This window comes from Coptis chinensis, chromosome 8 (genome assembly GCF_015680905.1).
Source record: "Coptis chinensis isolate HL-2020 chromosome 8, ASM1568090v1, whole genome shotgun sequence".
In the NCBI taxonomy this organism is placed as follows: Eukaryota; Viridiplantae; Streptophyta; class Magnoliopsida; order Ranunculales; family Ranunculaceae; genus Coptis; species Coptis chinensis.
In genome coordinates this window covers 53,695,800-53,719,997 of record NC_141463.1, presented here as the reverse complement: position 1 = coordinate 53,719,997, position 24,198 = coordinate 53,695,800, and the positions used below count along the sequence as shown (strand labels likewise).

At 36.5% G+C, this 24,198-nt stretch overlaps 2 protein-coding genes and 1 pseudogene across 5 annotated transcripts; all 3 read left to right on the top strand.

The window, feature by feature from the left end:
- Nucleotides 1–292: 292 nt before the first annotated feature.
- On the top strand, nt 293–4,918 carry LOC147481940 (F-box/LRR-repeat protein At3g58900-like). 4 transcript variants are annotated; one of them, XM_086580440.1, is made up of 5 exons: nt 327–525; nt 1,000–1,064; nt 1,141–2,096; nt 3,838–3,999; nt 4,440–4,918. In XM_086580440.1, the coding sequence occupies exons 3-5, from the start codon at nt 1,164–1,166 to the stop codon at nt 4,728–4,730; spliced, it is 1,386 nt and encodes a 461-aa protein (XP_086436566.1). In that variant the 5' UTR covers nt 327–525; nt 1,000–1,064; nt 1,141–1,163; the 3' UTR covers nt 4,731–4,918. The 4 variants fall into 4 exon arrangements, with proteins under 4 accessions (XP_086436565.1, XP_086436566.1, XP_086436564.1 ...); XM_086580439.1 differs by having other exon boundaries at nt 293–423; nt 1,000–2,096; XM_086580438.1 differs by having other exon boundaries at nt 328–525; nt 1,000–2,096.
- Nucleotides 4,919–18,999: 14,081 nt separating this feature from the next.
- On the top strand, nt 19,000–20,694 carry LOC147481939 (uncharacterized; annotated as a pseudogene).
- A 517-nt stretch (nt 20,695–21,211) lies between these two features.
- On the top strand, nt 21,212–23,022 carry LOC147481938 (uncharacterized). The gene is made up of 3 exons (XM_086579133.1): nt 21,212–21,768; nt 21,848–22,132; nt 22,220–23,022. Exons 1-3 carry the CDS (start codon nt 21,212–21,214, stop codon nt 22,923–22,925), a joined length of 1,548 nt encoding a protein of 515 aa, XP_086435259.1. The 3' UTR covers nt 22,926–23,022.
- The last annotated feature ends 1,176 nt before the right edge of the window (nt 23,023–24,198 follow it).

The window sequence follows — 24,198 nt, the reverse complement described above, 5'->3', positions numbered from 1 at the left end:
GAGTATGAACAATCAATGTTCATACCTTAACATAATGTATGATCTGTAAGAACACCTATTGGAGTATGAACAATCACTGTTTATACATCAACATAAGTTATGAATAATCATTATTCATACATCAATATATTATGTAAGGTACATTCACCTATTTGGATATGAACAATCATTTTTCATACACTAGCAGAAGGTATGAATACTCATTGTTCATAGTAAAATGACAGAAATGGTAAAATCGGAAAATATTTATTTTAAATCCGGATCATTTGTCCTTGAGGATTATTTTCACAAGAAAATTGGTTTTCAGGATTATTTTTGAAATTTGTCCTTGTGAGTGATTATAAAAAAACTCTGTCCTCTAGAATTGTTTTGAATGGAAAATTGGGCAAGGCCCAATTTCTTGATGTTATATTTTATTTGACGGTAATCGCGCATATACAATTCAACTATTTTGGCTGTTACCAAAAAATATAGAAAAATTACCGGTATCTCCTCTCTATCAGATGCGCTCACTTCCCTGAATCGGTCGGTATACCAAAAAATAAGTGCTTGGTTTTTAGTTTTTCTATGCTAAAAGTCGTAGGAAATTTGAACAGTAGGAAATCAAGTAATATATTTTGTTTTTTTCTTGCAAGAATTTTAGAATATGAAGGCAGGTAGTAATATTTCAAAACGGAGTCGTAGGATATGCATGCATTACCCTACCCTATATAAGAACAATTTGGTTCAAATCAATGCTAAGTAAGAATAATAGATATCCTGAACAATGGTACATACAATAGTGGAAAAAAAAATTACTTAAGAAACGGGAGTATACATGTTTAAAGTTTGAAGTTGCATTAATATAAAATCTCCAACTTAGCAATGTTTTGTTTAATATTACTGTTTATTTTGTGGCCTGTTAAATGCAATCGGAGTTATTTTGAAAATCCATTAACTAGAAGTTCTTACTCATGGTCTAGTCATCAAAATTTTCTGAATGTTTGAATGTGTTTGCAGGGTTGAACTTTGTTCGTCCGCACCTTGTTGTGGCTTGAAAAGAAAGGCATGAACTGCTAATTGCTGTAAGTGATAACGGACTCGAGTTGAAGTTGTTAGCAACTCTTGTTTGTGACTGGCTGGTTGTTTCTATATATTAAGATTTCAGGTTAAGGAATCTCATCATGAAGGAGTGTAGAAACAAAGATAGAATCAGTGTTTTACCTGAAGCACTATTCCATTACGTCTTCTTCTTTATGGATATGAGAGATGTTGTACAAACAAGCCTTTTATCAAAAAGATTTAGATATTTATGGCTGTCTACTCCCTATCTCAACTTTGGCTCCGAGTCACGCGAGTGTCAGTGTCCTGCTTTCTATCGTTGCACTTATTGCATTAAAGAATGGCATCACTTTGTTGATTTTGTGGATAGGGTTTTGCTTCTTCATGGAAGTTCTAATATTTCTAAATTCAAAATTTATTATAATTTGGATTTGGAGGCAACTCATGTTAAGATGTGGCTAATTGCTACGTTAGGACGAAATGATGAGGAACTTTATATTGATACTTTTGGTCATGATTCCCTTGATTTGTCTCATAAATCTTTTACTCTAAAGGTTAGAGAATTAAGGTTGTCATACCGCCAGATAAACTTTCCATTTTCAACTTGGATAGTTGCGCGTCTTAAGAATTTGGAGCTGGTCTCTGTCAAATTTACAGTTGGAAATGCCAATGAGGAGCTTAGGTTGAATTGCCCTGTTTTGGAAATTTTGAAGATGCGTAAGTGTAGTCTCAACCATCTCAGAAATCTCACTGTATTAGCTCTTATACTCAAGAGGTTGGAATTGCGTAGTTTGTATTGTGATATAGATAAACCTTGCACGTTAAAAGCATGTACTTCAAATCTTAATTTACTCAGATGTACAGTGTATGAATACATAGATTACTGTTTAGAGGGTCTTTTGTCTCTTGATGATGCACGCATTGGTTTATATACCTATGCTGAAGAGGGTAGCAAATACGGGGTGGAGAGGAAGAAGTTTGCTCACTGTTTGATTAAAGTTCTGAGTGGGATTTACAGTGTGAAAGCTCTATCCATATCAACTTTATCTGTTCAGGTATGTTGTGCTCCCCTATGTTCTTAAATTATTGTTTGTATAATGTTATTTATATAATCTTGTATTCTTCTCAACTTATTCTCCAAAGTATTTTTCCCAGAACATAGATTGTTTCATCTAGCATCTAGTATAAACTGAGTGGTGACGTTGATTCGGTGAACCTTGAAGGTAGGAGAAACAATCACGAATCTATAACATGTTGCATCCAACAAGCCAAGTAAGTTTCTTACATTAAAGTATTAGACGTATTAACAGACATGTCTCCTTTTTATTGTCTCTCTTTATTGTTCTTTTTTTTTTCCTCTCGTGAAGCAGTCTCACTCTCGCCATTGACGACCGCTCTAAAGTCTCATCTTCTTATGCCCATAGTGTATGTACATGCATCTGAGAAAAGTGGTCGTGTAAGATGAGTTTAAAGCTGATTTTTGTGGGTATGATCTCCTCACCGTGGACAACATGCCCACAAAAAGAATATGTTCATTCGAAGAAGTCTAATCGTATGAAAAATTGTTATAAAATCTTAAAGTAGTGGACCGTTAGATAAAAGTTCAAAATAGGACACAAGTTTATATTAGATTGGGCACATTTAAATAAGATAACTTTTTGTGAGGATAATAATCCAAGGCCCCACAAAAAAGCAGCCCTTAATCCATTTTGGAACTCATGGATATGGAGGCAATGTGAGCATAAGAAATGCACAGCTCTATCAGGCTTTCTTTAAACGGACTAGTCCATTAACGGACGTGTTCGTGGGGCAGCAGCTTATATAGTGTCTTGAACAACTTTTTAATTTACGTTTATTAACTTTTTAATTTACAGTTATATATAACACTATATAAGCTGTGCAAGACACTATATAAGGTGCTCAAGACTGACCAGATGTCTTTTGAGATGTGTGTGTGTGTCTATGTGTGCGCGAGGGGTGTTGGTGCTGTAAAATTTTTTTGCCTGACGGAATGGATCTTCAAATACGTGCTTGTGGAAATATTATATGTGACTTAAAAAGGAATGGTATGATAGAATCTTGTCATGCATGTGGAGGATGGTTTTGTTTTCAATTTGGTTGGGTGGATGGTGATTTTAAGAAGGTATCGCAGTATCACTAAAGGTGCATTTTAGTGACATGTATAGTTTGGCATATAACCAAAAGACAAGGATAGTAGTGGAGCATATGGATAGAGAGGGAATGGAGTTGTGTGTATTATGATTTTAAGAAGGGGTCTAAAGACTCTAAACTCTAACTATTGGAATATTAGTTCCTACGAGTCTTTTATCAATTATCACTACCATTTATCAAGCGGGTTAGAACTTTCGGGAGCTTGATAGAGGACAACGGGTTTAGGACAATAAGGAGTTCACAATGAAGGAGTATGCTTTTTTAACATTTTAGTGGGCAACGTGGTGTTGTATAGTTTTCCTTACAAGAAAATTTTCAAGGACTTCATTTAATTAGTGACTTGATGTTATATGTACTTTGTTGGTAGATGGAATCCTCTAATTTTTACACTGGTATTTGCATTTAATCCATTTATAATTCTTTTACATTTCCATGAAGTAATATTTTACCATTTAAAAAATTATAATTTTACCAGCGTGTTTCTGGCTAGTAAAATGTCTTTTTAAAAGCTTGTTAGTTATGATTGTTATCTGTAAGTTCATGCACTTTAATGGTTTGGTAAGCTATTTGTTATCTGTTTCTTGCTTACTAACCTCCCTGTTTTATCCCCTTTTATGTGTTAAGATCTTCACAGGATATCAAGACATATTTGCAATGTTTCCCGATTTTCGTAATTTAAGGCGAGTGTTGCTGCTTAATTTTCCTAGCAGTGTTCATGTCGATGATTTGGTAAAGTTCTTTGAGCGATTGCCATCTATAGAAACTCTCATTTGGAAAGGATATAAGGTAATAAACTAACACTTTAGTTTATTGTTTTTGAAGCCTTTAGTTTACAATTATTTCAACCAATATGGGCTTAAATTGCTTTTGGTTGCCTCCTGCTGAGTTGTTGTGTTCATCTATCATTCAGCAGTTTACCAGTAAAATATGAAAGTAAAATCAGTTATTAAGCAGCTTGAATTATTTAGTTCTCTCTGCATATTCTTAATCCGTGAGCGGAGCGAAACTCTTGCGTTGAGGCCTTGAGGGGGGGTTGGGGGCCCAAATGTGGTTTGGTCATTTTCTGTCTGTGTTTCTGTCCAGCTTTCTCTCTCTTTTCTCTCATCTTCTCTTTTCTTCTTCTCTTCACCATCTCTCCTCTCACACCTCACTGCATGTAGTTGATCTAGTTTATAGTTTATAAGCATTTGTTTGCAAGCAGTTTATGTATTTTTTCTGTTTGATAGGAAAAATGGTCCTTAGGTTCAATTGATGAGGTAGAACAGTGGGAAGCACATATGCCTATCCAGACAAGGTTTCCTGGTCTAAAAACCATTGAGATCTGGGAATCCCATGGGGCTGAGCTTGAACTGAAGTTCGCAAAACTTCTGCTTGAAAGAGCCATAGTTTTGAAGGAAGTAATTATCAAGACAACTAGGACATGCTCAATGGACGACAAAGAGCGGCTAACAAAATTCAATGTGAAGTTGTTATCTTTACCTCGGGCCTCTTCAAGTATCAAAATATCATTTCAATGAAGGAGAAGAAGCTTGATCACCAACAAAGTGGAGGATTTCTGCCATGTCAAGATCGAAGGCATTACCCAATTGTAATATGGAATTTCCTTTCCTTATTAGGGATGGACATATACAATCGATGAGCACCAATGTCCAATGTATATGAGGTTCATAAGCACTCTTCTGTTTCTCTAAGTATTTATGCTTCCTTTTTGTTTTTATTTATTTTGCTTTCCTCCCATCCTACTTAGTAGAGCATGAGAACAAAAGCGTCGACACGCATAAACTCAGAAAGGCTGTTATGTGTGACATGAGAGTGATGAGGGACTTGATGCAAGGTGGAAACTATAGTTTGGTTGCTGAGCAAGCAGTTCTCCACATCTTTGGCATCACTTGTCGCTCTGGGTTAATTATAGAATCAGAGAGCTAGCTTGGATCCCTCCGAGGCATAACGAAATCAAAATTAATTGCGATGGTTCTAGCATGGGCAACCCCGGAAATGGAGGTGCTGGTCTGGTCTGTGGGGATTTTGAAGCGAAAGTGGTGGGTGTAATGGCGCAAGGGCTAGGTCAAGTCACTAATTATGAGGCAGAATGCCATGCGGTTGCACTAGCCATGGAAGTAGCAACGAACAACAACTGGAGTACAATTTGGATTGAATCGGATTCAAAAACAGTTGTACAAGGATCAACAAGAAGGATGTGCCTTGGCAGTACAGAGGAAGATGGTATCAAGCTAGCTCTCATGGTATAGAATGGAGGCTCACTCACACATGGAGAGAAGCTAACTTTGCAGCAGACATGGCCACAAAGCATGCCGCAAATTTGATGGAAGGAGCATCTGAGTGAACATCCTTCAGACCACACTTTATAACCTCCACGGAATGGCCATATAGAACCTATTATAGATTTGACTAGAACATTACAATGTGAGTCGAATCTAAGATGTAAGGAGTTGTGCTCCACCCTTTATGTTTCTGTTTTCCTTCTTTTACTTCCTTGTATTTTTCCTTATAAATTTTTTATAAAATGCTCGCCTTTCCTGCAAAAAAAAAAAGAGAGCATAAGAGTTGACTATGTGAAAGCTCACATCTATAATGGACTGAGTATAGTATACGAGAGGCAAATTGGTGAAGACACTCCTCCTTGCTCAGACATTTCTAGCATACCAGTGCATATGTATTCTCGCTTCAGCCAGTGGAAGTAGGCCACTTTCATAGAATTATATACTGTTATCATTTCATCTTGATCCTTCTTGAGCTGCCAAATCTGCTGCAAGATTCACTTGTCTTTACATTGAGGATATAAGGCAGCAATCTAGCTTATAACATTTACTAGGAAATATACAAATATTAAATCCTTATGCAACCTGAGATTTAGATTTAACTAAAATCTGGAACCATTCCCTAAAATCAGCTCTTGATCCCAGCCCAGCGCTGGAAAATTGTCTTAGCCGGAGGCTTTTTTTGTCCTCTCTACTCTTCTGAACTACACCAGGACCACCTAGGCTAGGATTATTTCATCGGGCTTATGGTTGAGGAAGTACCCACTTTTCTGTTAGCTATGGGGAGCTGACAAAGGTTTCATAGGCTCATAGCCACTCCTATATTTATGAGAACAACAAACTTCTTTGCAAAAGTAGATCATGAAGATTATTGTCATTACTCTTTCATCATGTGTACTCTCTTCCTATTCTTACGTACTTCCACCAGGGTGCAGATAATTGCATAGACCTGAAGTCCTTAAGGACTAGTTAACCCTCAACCTTTGGTTTGTGCACTTCGAACCAAAGAAACCTGCCCTGCCCTGTTCATGTCAGTGATGACTGATGACCTCTTTACGAAGGATCAAGGCTGATAATGGTGCTTGTGATCAAGTAGCAGCCAAACTGCCAAAATATGGGGACGTTTTTACATAATCACCACCAACTCCTTGGGTACACATTGTATCTGGTCGTTAATATGGACTTTAAGTCGTGCAACTAATGTTAATAACACTGATGATTGGACTATTTTTGTAAGGTTTTATCACTATGGTTTACTAAACAAATTGATAATTGGGCTACTTAGTAAAATTTGGTCTATACCATTTAAAAAGTAATTCCACCATAAGAAACACAAGCTCTAGACGGGGTGTTTGGATCCTATTTATTTATTGCCAAAAAATGTTTATTAGTGAAAAAATATTTTTTGAAAAAATAAATGTGTTTGGTTTCTATTTAAAAAAAAAATAGTTTTTCATCCAAAAAAATACTTTTTAGTCCCAAAAACTTGTTTTATGATAATTAGGTAAAATTTGTTTTTAAGTTAAAAAACTATTTTTCTTTGAAGGAAACACTTTGGGTGCTAAAGGCAAATGAACTCTCCGGATGTTTTAAACTTTAGTGATTTATGCCACGATATGCCAAAATGTATCGAGAAACATAATACGAAATCTGATTTGATAAAATAGTTTTTAAGAAAAATCACAACCAAACATATTTATTGAAAAACTGTTTTTAGAATAAATATTTTTTCATAAAAATATTTTTTAAGAAAAAATGAGAACCAAACACCTAGGGCTAGCTCTAAAGGGTAGGCAGCCACAGCCTAGGGCTCCCATTTGATTGCTAATATTTAGGGCCTCCAGCTGCTACACAAGTGCACACCCACTGACCCACGTCCATATTCATTTTTTTCTTTTTTAGTTTGGCTGTTTGGCTAGGCCCATTTAGTCAAAACTCAAAAGCCTAACTGCACTAAACAAAAGAAACGAAACTTACATAAGATATGAGGATGCCGGATTTCAGACTATTTTAGCGAATTAGCGGATGCCGGATTTCTTCTCTTTTTGACTTTTTCCTACAAAACTTGAAAGTTCTTCTAACAAATGTATGAGGTCTCAAACTCTCAATGCTAAAATTATTTGAATTGCTTATTCTATTATTTCAATTTAAAATTTCTTTTGTTTATGAATTATGAGTTTGAATATATAATATGTTAGACAATCAAGTTTTACCTTTGGTCAAGCATGTCACAAGAAAGACTAAACGGATTGGCTATGATCACGAAATGCATTGCTCTGTTCACGCCCCCACTGCAATGCAGTATCTATATAATAAGCTAAGGTTTTTTTTTAGCACTACAGGACAGAATTACAAACAAAGGACGGTCCATATCTATTTTAGGAAAATCTAACGGCTGTTGTGTGCGGACCACTTGCGAAATTAGAAACCCAAACCTTCGAAAAACCCTTCGAAAAACTCAACAAAGTTCGTAGACAATACAACGGCTGTTGAGTGCAGCAAAAAAGGCTTGATTCGTATTTCGTAGACAATACATCTCTTTCTCTACCGCAGCTGAAAAACATTGGTACTCCAACAAAGTTCCTCCTTTCTACAGTTTCAGTTGATTTGCATCTCTTAAAGGTTCTTTTTATCTCCGTCTCAATTAAAGTTGTGATTTTTTTTTTCGTTGTTCAATTATCATCGTTGTTGTCTAAATTTCGTTGTTCAATTATCATCGTTGTTGTTGTCTAAATATTTCGTTTAAAGTTGCCAACTTTTAATGGTGGTAGCCGTCCATTACTTCATTGTTGGTGTATTGGTATTTTTGTGTGTGTGAGGGTGTTGTCCTTTAATTCTACGTTGTTTTTAATTGTTTCTCTATATGTATGATGGGTCCTTTGTTGACTGGTACTAATACTCTCAACAGAGAGTCGAGGAGCTCCCTGGTTTTGATGTGTAACCAAATTAATTATGATGGGACTTGAGTTTGGTGTTTGGGAATCAGTAGGATGACATCAAATCTATAGGTGCAAACTTGATTTGTTAAACGAACTTTTCGGGTACGCTTCTTCTCAATATCTACCATTACTTTTACTACTAACAATCTTGAGATGGTGAATGAAAATATAAATTCGGTTTTGTAAATGTTGTTGATTTACATAATGTGTAAAATCCTGTGGTTAGGATGATGATACGATTGATAATGTAGACTTGAGTTAAGTGAATGGTGGGAAGTTACGTATGTGATTCCTGTAGACTTGCACTATCTGAGTTTATTTTCATTCATGTCCTTAGCAACAACGAAACAGGAAAGCTTTAACCGAGTACTCCTTCCATCACTTTTCTTCTCACGACAGCTTTGCAACCTCCATATACCATTTTCCTATTTACGACTGTTTTATATTGTATGATGTATTGTATGATATTGGTGTTGCTTTCGTTAGATATTTGGCAAACTGTTTTACTTCATGTTATTTTAGGTAGTATTTGAATTTTATTTTTTACTTCCAAGTGAGAGGATTTGAGTCAATAGCTTACAATAAGGACTGTAGTTGTCACACCCGAATTTCGACAGAATTCGGAAAAACAATATTTGTTCCCAACTCTTCGATCTCCGAGGTGTGACGCACTCTCAACTTCCAAAAACCCATAAACAGTTTAAATATGCAGATAATTAAAAACCAATAAAATTTTAACTTAAACAAAAGTCATATTCATTACAAAACTTCACAAATGAAAATGCAAATAACCTTATCTCAACTGAAAATCTATATCACCTCAAAGGAAAACAAGGCCTATCTTGAAATGTGACGCTAACGCAAACCACAAGCAGCAACCAATCTTCTTCAACACTAAACTTGTCAAGACTTATCAACTATGTTCATTTAATTAACACACCCAATAAGCAAACATGCAAATCGGGCCAGCATTATAAAATGCTGGTGTGAGTAGCTCTAAAATACAACACATATTTATACATATACAAACACAACCCATAAGACAGTTAGTTCCTCCACCGAGGCGCCTTAACTCCCAACAACTAATACGACATTCTTAACTACAATAGGTAAGGCAGGTAGTTCCTCCACTGAGGCGCCTTAACTTCTAACAACTATTACAACAAACTATACGCATAATGAATAAGGCATGTAGTTCCTCCATCGAGGCGCCTTAGGTTCTAACATCTAACAAATAACCAACCAAGCATATTATATACGTACCGCATTTCATGCTCAATTACAAAGTGGGTCGTCTCTGCCCAAGTAATTAGTTTGACCCACACTTCTGCAAAACCATATACAATCATCTATCTAAAGATACATCAATAACCCACATATTACCATAATTATATTATTTAAGACTTTCTTTGCGTGTCCCTAAAATCACGTCGTATCTATGTCTTACCTAGTTTCCCTGACTACCACAATCGCTTCTCAACGCCGAACATGTACATCCACATGCCTCCCCTTACATAATGAACCACTCCGTGTGTAACTACCTTAAGCGGGATGCCGCACACCAGGTAACCCTCACACGGAAGCCATTATGTAAGTACTGCCACTATTCGGCATAAAATATCGCGCGTCTCGTTCTATTTTGCGAACGGAATAATCAAGCCACTATTCGGCTACGCCAGAAGGGCCATTCAGATTCACTGAAACGCCAGAAGGGCCAATCACATTACTTACGCCCGAACTCCATTTAGATTCACTGAAATGCTAGAAGGGCCAATCACATTAGTTACGCCCGAAGGCCATTCAGATTCACTGAAACGCCAGAAGGGCCAATCACATTACTTACGCCCGAAGGCCATTCAGATTCACTAAAACGCCAGAAGGGACAAATCACATAAGTTGTGGTAGCTAGGTTCTAGGATTTTCGTTACGTAATTTATTCAAGTGTCATCCATTTATGACTCATAATAATTCCACTATATCACGTGCATGTCAAATACATTATTGCATTAAGCCACAATATTTAGAAATATCTCAATTATATCTCATAACCACTTTCATTCTTTCACGTGCCAATATATTATTGCACTAAGCCATAATCCCGTGGGAAAATATCCACACATACTATACTACCTCATAAATAAAATAATAGAGTGTCTATACATTTATTTCTCCAAAACTATTGCCTTTAATATATATATCCCAATATATTATATAATATCACAATATCAACGTCAAATATTAATTAGATAATGACAACCAAATTCATACAAGCTTCCACAGCATTTTAGCATTTGATTTGTCCATACAATTTAATATATAAAAACGTAACACAATTAAACCGTCAACAGTCCACAATCAAAGCCCAATATATATATGTTTTACACACTACTCACGTCAAATCTTAATTAGATAATGACAAACAGCGATATATAATTTTCGACAATATTTTATTACTATATTTTTCCATATTCTTAAATATGTGAAAATCTAGAAAAAATCAACATTCCACGGTCAACAGTCAAAAGTCAACGGTCAAAGGTCAAAGTCAAACTGTCGTTTCCATGTTCGACAGGTTCAGGGTCATAGCCATGGTTCATGGCTAAGGTCAAAGGTGCATGGTTCCTGGGCTCAAGGCTAAGGTCATGGTTCGGACCCAACTAGCCAAGCCCAAACCTTAGAACCCGAAAGTCTAAATGTTGAAAGACCCATTTGGATCTCTATTAAGTCCTATGGACTGGCCCCAAGCAATGTTAGAAATCGGCCCAAAAATTTTAAACTGAACTGGCCCAAAACTAAAACAAAACCGGGCCCAATCAAAACAAATGAAACTGGCCCATAACTAAAATAACTTAGTTCCGGCCCAACCAACAAAATTAGATTTCGGCCCAGCAACTAAACCACCTAAGGCCCATGCCCCAAGCCCAACCGACCAACAGGTCGTCTTCTCCATCAGCTACCACCAGCCTCCTCTCCAGCCACCACCGGATCAGCCACAACAAACAATGTTGTTCACTGTCGATTCTGGAAGGAGTATTCCAGCACCAAACAACAACCCTTGCGATGGATAGGTAATGAATATCACATTAATTCAATAAGAAGTCGTGCTCTGATTTCTTAACAGCCACATTCTATACTTATTGGCCAATCCACTTTAACAGGTATGCTAAAGCTGTCGAAATGTTTCTAAAGTTATAGTCATATGGTACTCCTAAAGTCTTTTTGAGAACTGAAGGTGATTAAATAAATATATTTAGGTTTCTCACCAAGTAAGTAAACATAAATAGATAAGGATCAAAGGCAAACTGAATATTGAGAGCTTTCTCGCACCCACTTTATGTTCTAGTCGCTAAGGATCTTACACAGTGGATTTAAGAGCCTAATTTCATCATACCATTCTAGGACCTTATCATACACAGATTTAATCAGACAAACTCCATATCCGTATGAAGCCCAATAATATAAGTACGGTATTGAATTACCACTCTAAGGGATCAATAAAAATTCTATTGATATACTCAATATGCCAACAATTAGCAATGTCCACTTAAGATTCACAGGATCAAGAACCGGCCAACAATGAAGAAACAGTCACCAAAAATTTAAATCCCACTATATATATATATATATATATATATATATATATTATATATATATATATATTCATTCGACAATTTACGTATTATATTTAAACTTGCGAAAATCATACGGTGTATAAAAATTGTCTACTCACCTTTATTAACAGCTCGACGAATCCCTCCTAATCCGAATCGTCGCGCTCCAACGCTCTAGCAACCGAGTTTCTATCTCTTCCTCCATTTTTATTATTTTTTTATTCTCTAAAAACCCTATTCTCTAGAACAATGTGATTATATACTTGGGTTTGAAACCCAAGCCCAACACAGACTCGGGCCCAGAAACCAGGCCCACGTATCCCAAATCCAATCCAATCAAATATTAAATAAATAATTAAATTAATTAATAAATAAATAAATAAATACGTATTTTAAATACGGGTGTTACAGTAGTGGTGTGGTTTTGCTGACAATCACTCATCTGATGATATTAAAATCCCATTTTTTATTCAGGAGGATATTCATGAGCTTCTCTTGAGTTTCACAGAAGTTGGTTAGAGCTCCCCTAAACCAATATTCCAGGTATAATATTTCACCCGTTTTTGTTCTTAGAACTTCCCTTATTAATCCATCATTTCAGTTATGATACCATTTAACTTTCTGCATAATTTCTTTCCTAGGCAATCATGGCCTGGTGAAAGAGCGAATTCAGGCTGTGCAAGAATGAATTGCAACAGTATGAAATACTATTATGTGATTTCACTTTGTGTCATAACCACTTTTAAATATCACTTGAACATAGTCCCGAGTAACAAAATTGGTTTTTTTTTTACATAGATTTACACACACCCACACATATATATATTTGTCCAGTTACATATCTATCATTATATTGATTGTTTGTTATTTACGAGTACAACTATATTAACATATTAACGGGCGTATCTTAGGCCACGACTTCATTACCACAAACTGGAGAAATGAAATAGAGGGGAAAGGAGTCGTTAATTCACACAATCAATTCCATAGCACGACATCCTATTACGCCTCCCAATCCGATATATGTGCCTCCCTATCGAAGATATGCTACACCCCCGAATCTGGTATATGTGCCTCCTAATCGAAGATCTACTCCTCCATCTGATGTGCTTCATAATCGAAGATCTACTCCTTCTCCATCTGTTGTGCCTCATAATCGAAGATCTACTCCTTCTCCATCTGTTGTGCCTCCTAATCGAAGATCTAATGCAGTTATTCTCTGTCTATCCCCAATTGGATGTTATGGACACATCGTCTCTAACTTTCTTAACTTATCGTACTATTCTTGCTGCCTGTAATAATGATGTGAGTGCAATTAATGAGGTTGCACTGAATTTGTTCCCTGGTGAAACGCTCGAGTATTTGGTTGTAGATAAAATCATCGAAGATGATATTGATAACCCAAGTGGGGCTCACTATCCCACCGAGTTTCTGAACTCCCTCGACCTTTCTAGCTTACCTCCTTTCAATCTCAAGTTAAAACCTGGATGCCCTATAATGTTGCTCAGGAACATAGCACCTAAAGATGGCCTTTGCAATGGGACACGACTTATGGTGCTTCAATGTGCGAGTAAAGTCCTTCAAGCCAAAATTTTGACTGGAGAGAAAGTTGGAAATCCAGTACTCATCCCAAGAATATCTCTGGCTCCTTCAAATTCGGAGTTGCCTTCCAAACTATCAAGGCGACAATTCCCTGTTCGACTAGCTTATGCCATGACAATTAATAAGTCTCAAGGCCAGTCAGTGAAATATGTTGGCATTGATTTGAGGACATCGGTTTTCAGTCATAGACAACTCTATGTGGCCATGTCCAGATGTACTTCTTCAAAAGGAATATCCGTTTTTCTTCCACCTAATGCAAGAAATTGTACCATAAATATCGTATACCCAGAAGTTTTTCTCTAAGGACATCGATACCAATGAGAAAAAGCGAGTGAGAAATTAAAGAATGTTACTTTTATTGGTTTAGAAATTAAAGAATATGTTGTATCCATATATATGCTATGTAAGTTTTTATGATATTTTTTTTTTATGATAGCGTGGATACTTAAAAATAAAAATAGAGATTATTTTATTTTGAGAACCATCTCTTTTGTAAACAATATGCTAAATGTATCAAGTCTAAAAAAATCATGTGTATGTGGTTTGTTTGCGGGTACCAAGTTAAATTGCTATAATTTTTTAGCGACATGATTGTAGTCTTTGCTCCATAGTGCATTTATCCATATGGTAGCAGAATGGTGTGAACAATATGCATAGAGGAGAGAATGAGAGAAATGAGGAACTCGATCAGTGGGCGTGGAGTTTTTATTTTATTTTATTTTTCCCTTTCATTACTAGAATTAGCCCCAGGTGAAAAATTATGCAAAGTCTTCTTTAATGTTTAATGAGTTGTCTTTTAGTTTTAGAAGTAATTTGTGTTTTGTATAAATATGAAGTTATATATTTTGGTATGGTTGATCTATGAGAATTGTATTGTTTGATTTTCAAGTTATGACAGGATTTAGGTTTTTGAAATGTTGAAAATACAAATGAGACTCTGCTGGATTTTTAAAAAAAAAGATGATGCTCTTAATTGAATACTCTCTCCCTTTATTTTCATCATTCTCATTCTGATATGTATTGAATTAATGAATGTGTAAGGGTATGTGTAATGAGTTGGTTTGTGAGAAATGAAATGCATAGAATTGCAATAATTAAGCTCACTTGAGTATGCGTATGAAATGATTATGAAGTATAAAACTGTTGGAAATGGTTATATCATCGATCCAATGCTACCATAGAGATGATCTCTTGGGATGTTGTTCAAAAGCAATGTGTCTAGAGTGCCGACTGGAACGGGCATTCACTAGTACTATTAATAATTTTAAAAAAAATGCGTGTGTGTGCGTGCTTTTTTATTTTTCCTAAGACAGAGGACCCATTTTTAGGAGCTCGCCTAGGGCCACCCAAACCTCAGAGCCGTCCCTGCAAACACCCACAAGTGACTAACACTATGTCTCATAAAAACTAATTTTAGAGTAGCTTTCCTGGGACGAATGAAGTCAATGAACACATTATATCACGAGTTGGACGCAACAGAGGCGAGCTGAAGCCTGAAGGAGTGATCGAAGGTGCACATGCCAAGTGGTATAGCCAAGGTTGATAAAAGAGATGAGCTTTAGTGTTATACCTATTGGAAGAATGGGGCGGGCTTTGGGCTTACAAGATCCGAGAAAGGTCGGGCCAGGTTTTACAATACATAGATACGAATCATAACTTTGACGTAAAGAAAAGTAGAAAACGGCTCAAATTCCAGTTGTACAATCTTTTCTTAGGTTTTCTCTAAATTAAGATATCAGTCTTAGGATTTTGATCACTTCCTGAAAGTCACTATGAAGGATCATATAAACAAAGATAGGATCAGTGCTTTACCAGAAGCACTAATCCATTACATCTATATTATTTTTTATGGACATGAGAGTTGTTGTTCCAACAAGCGTTTTATCAAAAAGATTTAGATGTTTATGGTTGTCTACTCCCTATCTCAATTTCTGCTCCGATACACCTGAATGCAGTTGTATTTCTGTGTCACATTATGATTATTGCCTAAAGGAATGGAATGGATTTAATTTAATGAATTTGTGGATAGAGCCTTGCTTCTTCGTGAAAGTACTAATATATCTAAATTCAAACTTTGTAACAGAGTGGCTGTGCAAGTGAAGACCTAGATAATAGCGGTGTTAGGTAGAAATGTTGAGGAACTTTTTCTTGATTCTGTTATTCAAGGTCACCTTGATTTGCCTCACAAATACTTTACTTCAAAGGTTAGATAGGGAATTAAGTTTGAGTTAGTTACAGATTAAAACTCCGTTGAAAATGTGGACAATGTCACGTCTTAAGAATTTGGAGTTGGGACCATATATGAGTTTTGTAGTTGAAAATGCTAATGGAGAGGTCATCTTGAACCTCTATCAATATCAACTTTTTCTAAGGTATGTTGTCCTCCCCTTTTTCCTCTAGTTCCCTTCTCTGTTTAGTCTTTACTTTATTCTTTTTTAATTTAAAAAGAGTTATGTAAGGGGAGGGATGTGGACGCGTATGCTTTTGGGAGTTTTATTTTGTATGGTTTCTAAGCTTAGTGTGATGATGTCGATTCGGTTAGCCTTGAAGGTAGAGACCCCATCCCATCTAATGCAAACAAGCGAGTGAGTTTCTTGCATTATATGCGTTAATGAACATGTGTGATGTGTCTGCCTTCTTGGTTGTGTTGTTTTAATTTTTCTTTCTTTCTCAGGTCAAGTGATATCATTAGTCGTTATTAACGATCGTTCCAAGGCTTCCTCATCAAGCACTATTGACAACTTGAGAAGTAATAGTGGGAGTACGGGCTTTTGGAACATGGAAGAAGGGAAAGGAAAGGAAACATAGAAAGAAGATGAAATTCTAGTTTTGAAGAACTTTTAAGGGGAGTATAACACTAGGTGAAAACATGATTTTTTTTACTCCTGGCTCGGATAGGAATTGACTGGTACTAATAGTCAAGAATATATTTGACGGGCTTTTTATTAAATTGATGGTCCATAACCGTCAAACAAAAAATTGATGGTCCACGCTCGTAAAGAAAATTTCCCCGAAATCCCAGTTGAAGCGCGAATACCTTCCCCCCAAAATTTTCGCTCTCATCCAATTTTCTCTCTTTCGGTTTCTATTTCGTTAAAATTGAAAACCAAAAGCTCGCCGTCATATACAATCTCCTTCCATACCTCGCAAGCAGCAGCTACTTAAGGACTCCATTTGCAAGCCTCGCAGATAAGTTTTCCGCCAAAGGTAACAGTTTCATCTCTACAGCAACTTCCGCCAAAGCTAACAAATTCAGCAAGCTTCAATTTCACCGGTTTGTTTCTTTTATTTAGAAAATATTTTACTTTTTCTTTAATTAGTATATTGGGATGATGCATCTTTCTCATGAAGTCAGTTTTCAAGTTTGTGTTCTACCCTTTGACAGTCATAATCCGCCCATTCTCTAAAACTCACAGGACTCTTCTAATTTATATTTAACAATGGTAAAATATATAACTATAATATGAAATTCATATTCTGAACTGTTAGGTGTGACACAGTAAAGTTTTATTTTTGGATTCAAAGAATAGAAAACCATGTATTTTTCCATGTACTGTAACACCAACGATATGATTGTGAAATAACAATCTAAGTACAGTACGAAATTGATGAACTTATAATGAGTCGAAAACCGGGGTAGATGTGTTTGGGGATGTAGATAAAGAGTTTGAGTCTAAGGAGAAGTTAGCTGGGATTGGGAGTAGGAGATCAAATGTAGGTAATGTGGAGTCATGGAATACGAATGAGACGAAAGGAGATGTGTTTGGGGATATTGATAAGGAGAGTGGAGGTGGTGGGGAGGAGTGGGAGAGTGCACAAGAGATGAAGGGTTGGAGTATTGGGGATGATGATAAAGTAAATGATATTTTTAATATTGGTGGAGAGGAAGGTGGGATTGATGGGATTGAGGATTTGTCTAGTGAAGTCGAGGACAATAGGAATAGGCGAAGAATGAGGTCCAAATAGAATCGAGATGGAGAAAAAACAACTTTTACTTTAGTTGAAAAGTATATTTGCACGCAAAATCCTTGTTTTGTTTAGGGAACAATTGATTTTAATGAAGATGTAGGAAGAGATTTAAGACCATAGTTTACATTTGTGTACACCCTTTTATCATGGAAACTGGTATTAGTAAGGGACCTTTTTGAGGAGATGTATGATATAGGGTTCTTTTATGTTTTACGTTTTCTATGTATGATTTGGTTATGTATATGATATAGGTATTGGCTGGAATGGCATTAACTTAATTAGTTAATTGCCGGCGCAGTAGGATATTGAAAAACAATGTCACCGGTAGTTGGCGATGATTGCGCCAACACTGCTGTCAAAATAACGCATGCAAAAATACACAGAAAGAAATAAAACTAGGCATTATGAAGTTGAACCTAATACGTGCATGCACAATATCAAGAAACAAAGTAACACAAGTTAAGAAAGAAACATAATGAATATACAAGAAACTTACTAGTGCCATTGCTATTGGTGGACGAATTATGAGGAATACCAAACATCATTGTGGCTTGTTAATTCAATAAGTGAGAGATTGATGGAGAAGATACGTTCTACTACTCTAGTTATCTAGTTATCTAAGAATCATAACCCTTGTTTTTTCCCATTCTTGTAATGGGTTGCGTCAAAATTCTAACTTTTTAAATTGATCGTTTTGCATATACACTACTACAGCTAGTTTTGATCGAATTTTAGTTAGTTTGCATCTCCTAAAGGTTTGTGTTTTTTTTTCTTTGTTTAAAAAGACTTATTTGTTTTAAGAAATGAAACACATATCATTATCGTTGTTATTGATATGCTATTGTTAATGCGAATTAATATTGTATAACGTTGTGACTTTTTATTGCTTTATCAAAAAATTTGAGTAAATTATTGTTGTTAAAATTGTGAGTTTTCACCATTCGTTTTACTGAGTAATGAAAGTTTTCATCCTTTAATTGGATGCACTTCTTGGTGAAGATGTTGGTTTGTCGTGTTGAGGGTGTTGTCTATCAATTCTAACAATTTTTTTTTATAAACTATGTTTTGTTCAACATGGTGAGGGTGTTGGTTTGTCGAAAATGTTATTCGTGTGGTGATTGTCTAATATAGGGGCAGAACTACGAATTTAGAGTGAAAGTGAGGGGGGTGCCATAAACATAGTAAAAAAAATTAGTAGCATATCGACTCATGAAATTTTTGATTATATGGCTTTCACTACCACAATTTTAATTTAATTAGTATGTTCTTGGTGATGTAATATTACTCATTTGTGCGTGTGTGCTGCAAGTTGTATTAGTTAGTTAGTATGACACTTTATTTGATATGCAAGTGGCATTTGTATTGATTTATTTTTTGTTGTAAAAGATGCCTACGAAAGTGCCAAGCAAGGCATGGATGAAGGCACCGACGTTATCTACGGAATACATTGAAGGTGCTCGTTCATTCATTAAATTTACCCAAAATAGTTTGGGGGAAAAAATTGACTGGTACTGCTGTCCTTGTGTTGACTGCGGTAACCAAGAGAAGAGATCAGCTGAAGATATTTTTTACCATTTGATTCGTAAGGGTATAACAAGCTCTTACACATCATGGGTTCAACATGGAGAGCATTCTTCCAGAAAAAATGTCAATGCTAGTACCTCAACTTGTGTCGGTAATGAAGAGATGCTTCCAAGAATGGTGGAGATGGTGAACGATACATTTGGGCATAGTCAACCTAATGACTTGGATGCATGTCTGGATGAGGTGGATGAGAATCAAGATGAAGTCGCTAGATGATATTCAAATCAATATACATGAGGATGTTCGGTACAAGAAATTGATGGAAGATGCATTACAACCCTTGTATCCTTCATGTGAAGGTGAACATTCAAAGTTGTCAGCGACAATTGAGCTATTGGGGATGAAGTCTAGACATCGGTGGTCCAATAATAGTTTCACACAGTTACTGGGATTCTTAAAGAGGATTCTGCCGGATAAGAGTACATTGGTACGTTAAAAGCGGATAGTGCTAAAAGTATGATAAAGGCATTGCGTATGAAGTGTGAGGTTATCCATGCATGTCCAAATGATTGTATTTTATACTGGGGGAAGGAAAATGAAAATAGAGTTAGTTGTCCCACATGTGGTGCGAGCAGATGGAAGCCAGCTGATGAATCCAAGCCAAGGGCTAAACCTTTGCCAATGAAGAAGCTAAGATATTTTCCTTTAACAGAAAGGTTGCAGAAGATGTATAGTGTGCCGTGGCTTGCTGAAAATATGACATGGCATGCAAAATCAGTTCCAAACCAAAGTCATATGCGGCACCCAGTAGATTCTTCTTGTTGGAAGTCTGTTAATTATCGGTGGAGCGATTTCGCTGCTGAGCCACGTAATGTTCGATTAGGACTTGCAACAGATGGATTTAATCCATTTGGTAACAACAATAGCATTCATAGTTGTTGGCCTGTAATGATCGTCCCATACAATCTTCCTCCATCCTTGTGCATGCGCAAAGAGTTTGTAATGTTAACACTATTGATTCCAAGTAATCCAGGAGATGAAATTGATGTTTATTTGCAGCCGCTTATTGAAGAACTCAGAAACTTGTGGTCCAAGGGGGCTGAAACTTATGATTCTTGCAGTAAGAAGACTTTCAACATGAGAGCAATTTTATTGTGGACTATTCACGATCTTCCAGCATATGGTCATGTTTCAGGACGTAGAACAGCAGGAAGGTACGCTTGCCCAGTTTGTAGTGAAGGGATAGAGTCGAAATGGTTAACAAATGGGAAGAAATTTTCTTACATGGGGTGTAGGAAATTTCTGAAAAACAAAAACCATCCTTTCAGAACACAGAAATCCCAATTTAATAGGAAGGAAGAACATGGAGAGCATCCTCGTCGTTTGGTTGGTTCAGTAGTGAAGCAGAAAATGAGCAAAATTCCTTATGTATACGGTAAGGTGAATGGTAAAAAGAGGAAGAGGGGTTCAAACGAGATTAAGTTGACTGGTTGGTTGAAGGATTCCATCTTCTTTAAACTGGATTACTGGGAGGTATTTATTACCCTTTCTTTTTAATGTTCTATGTAATAGAGCACTGTAATTTATTGTTGACCACATCCATAAACTTCTTCTTGTTGCCACCATATCCTTGAACTTCTTCCTGTTTTTAGGCTTTTTCTTGTTGCCGGTACCATCCTTAGACTTCTTCCTGCCACTAAAAAAAGAAAATATCACCTTCCCTTTGGATTTTCTGGTAGTATCTCTATATCCATTTCCTTAGTGTTGGCCTCACCCATTGGCGAGTTGATCGGACTTGTAGGTCTTTAGGGTAGCAATGCCAAGTCTCGTCTTTAGGCCTCACCCTTTTTGTTTCTGTATTATGCTCTTTTGATATTAAAGTAAATGGTTACAGCAAGACTAGTTGACCAGTCTTTTATCTCAAGCATGTCCTGCTACTAGTTACTAGTATTGTAATTATATTTTGCATATACTAATACTCTTCTCACATTTACTACAGTATCTTCCTATTCCACATAATGTAGATGTGATGCACGTTGAAAAAAATGTTGCAGAAAATCTCTTCTCTTTAATCATGAACACTAGTAAGTCGAAGGATGGTATGGCAGCACGTAAAGATCTGAAGGCTATGAAGATCAAAAAGAAGTTGTGGCCTGTGAAAATTAATAGGAGGTTATCGTATGCTAAGGCTCCTTATTGTCTTTCCCGTTCTGAGAGGTCCTTGATTTGTAGAACTTTGCACCAATTAAAGGTTCCAATCGGATATAGTGCAAATTGGAAACATAATGTGAACTTGGATGATTTTCAATTGAAGAGTCTAAAGTCACATGATTATCACATCCTGTTACAGCACCTATTACCAGTGTTGTTGATGCATGCGTTCAAGAAACATAAGCCGTTGCGTGCAGCTATTCGACAATTTTCTTTGTTCTTTAATGTCTTGTGTTCGAAGGTTATTTGTCGTGCTGAACTTGAAAAAATGGGACAGCGTGTTGTGGAGTCACTATGTGTGTTTGAAAAGTATTTCCCGCCATCTTTTTTTGTGTCCATGACACACCTTGTTTTGCATTTGGCGGAAGAGGCTCAAATTTGCGGACCAGTTAGATATCGTTGGATGTATCCATTTGAGAGGTCAGTGTTACTTCTGAAACTAATTATGTTATTCATTAGTTTTTTGTGTATATTTACATTGATTAATTACACACCACAGGATGATGAAAACATACAAATCGTACGTAGGGAACCCAAAATTTCCAGAAGGGTGTATTGCTGAACAATACCTTATGGATGAAGCAATGAAATATTGCATGGAATATATCCCGTCAAGCAAAAGAGAAGTACATAAGCAAGAAGAAAAGGCTGCCTTGGATGATAAAACTGAGTGTGGCTACCCTATTGATAAAAAGGGGAAGGACTACTTGCTTCCGAGTTTGCAATACCAGCAAGCACGCAAATGGGTTTTGAGAAAGTCAAGTAAAAATGTTGAGTGGGAAAGGTAAAATTAGATACCACCTGTGTTCAGTTTCATTTATTATGTCTCTCTACATTTTTAATAATAAATGTACATTGTTTACAATTATAGGAAGTACGAGACATACCTCCAAAGCTTCAAATCTAGGGGTAAAAGTCGTAGGGTCATTGCATCATCAGAAAAGGAGATTGAGTATATTCCTTGGCTAAGGAAACAACTTGAGAAAGAAAAAGAGTCTAAATTCAAGATGCTTGCTGATGGGCCATCCTTTATTGCAAAGTCATATAATTCCTACGCAATAAATGGATATGTTTTTTGTACGTATGATTCAGAAGCAAACTCAACAACCCAAAATAGTGGTGTCTCAATGAAGGCTTTTTCTAATTTCAGAGCAAGTGCCAAAGACAAAAATTTAGTGGAAGATGAAGCTACTTATTATGGAATCATTAGGCAGATACTTGAGCTAGATTACCATAAGTTTAAACAAGTAGTGTTCTTTTGTGATTGGGTGCGTATTGAAGATAAAAGAAATGGATGCGTTGTTGATCCAGATACAAATCTGGTATATGTTAATTTGAGAAGGTGCCAAAGAAATACGAATGAGGATGATGAACCATTCATTCTTGCTTCTGAAGCCGCTCAAGTTTTCTATTGCAAGGATCTTAGTAGAGATAATTGGCATGTCGTCTTGCATGCTCCTAAGAGATTGAACCATGATGTGGATGTTTATGAAGACCCCCTAGTCTTTGAAGCAATGGCAAACTCAAATGGTTTAGCATCTGCTTTAATGGGTGATATTGATGGTGTTGAAGTTTAGTGGATAGTAAAGCGAAATCCGATTAGTGCACACAATTGTAACTCTTTTTTGGCGTGTGTCTGCTGATTTGGATATTGCATTTTTTTTTTTAATTATTTTGTGTCTGCTGATTTGGTGTGTCTGCTGATTTGGTGTGACACTTATATATTGCATTTTATTTCTATTTTGCGTAAGTCGAGCTTTTTGAATATATCTAATCTTGAATGGTATGATGTTCTTGTTTGAAATTAGTTTGCGTTTAGTGAATTCATTACTTATATTATGTCTAGAATTTGGTGAACTCATTATTTAGATTTGAATCAGTTATGTCGCAAACCGGATCTGATCAACCTAGTGACTATCAACTTGACTTTGAACCTAGTGACTCCGAAGAAATCGAGGAACAACATGAAAGCGAGGAACAACATATAGGTGACTTTATGATATTGATTTTTTACATAAATGTTTAGTTGTTATTGCTTTTTCTTTGTTGTGTAATCTAATATATTGAAATCTTTAGGTCCAAATAAGCAAGTTCGGTTCAATTATAATGGGCTACCTGTTGGTCCTGGTTCTACTCAATTTGTCACCTTTATAGGCAAAATGGCTAGAATGCATTGTGCACCTACTTACGCTGACTGGCCTACTGTGCCAGATGATATCAAGAAACACGTTTTGAAGAGAGTAACAGTAAGTACATTATACTTCCCCCCCCCCCCCCCCTCTAAGTACATTTCTAAACACATTCTTCTTTGTGTTGAATGCATCTACTGCCAAGGAATCAGTTTATACTATAATTTCCTTGCTGCCATGTCTCAATGTCATGCCCATACCATGTGCCATTGCTCGCAGTTCAACTGACGAGCCATTGTTGGCTGCTATAACCTCACCTGTGTCGTTCGCGTAGTCTTTTGCTCCCACCCCCCCACTGATCCTTATAATTGCGAAACACATAATGCCTTATTAGTCAAGAATGCTTCCTCCAATTTGTTTCATTCCACTTATGACTAATGCCTCCAGGAACTGAAGTTCACCTCAAGGTGACAATGTGCCCTTCATGTAAAGGGAACCTTTGCTCCTATCGAGGGTACTTGTAATCTGAACGCTACTATTCTCCCTGTCTTGGGATTACACTGAATGCCCTCCCAATCTCCTGCACAACAATCACTGCCAGCCCATAACGAGAGAACACATGTTGTGTCTTTTAGGATTTTGGCTTTGAAGCTGAGAAGAGCAGTTCTATCTGTTTTTGCCTAATTTCAAGAGTTTAGTCCTCTCTTTTGTTAACAAGTTT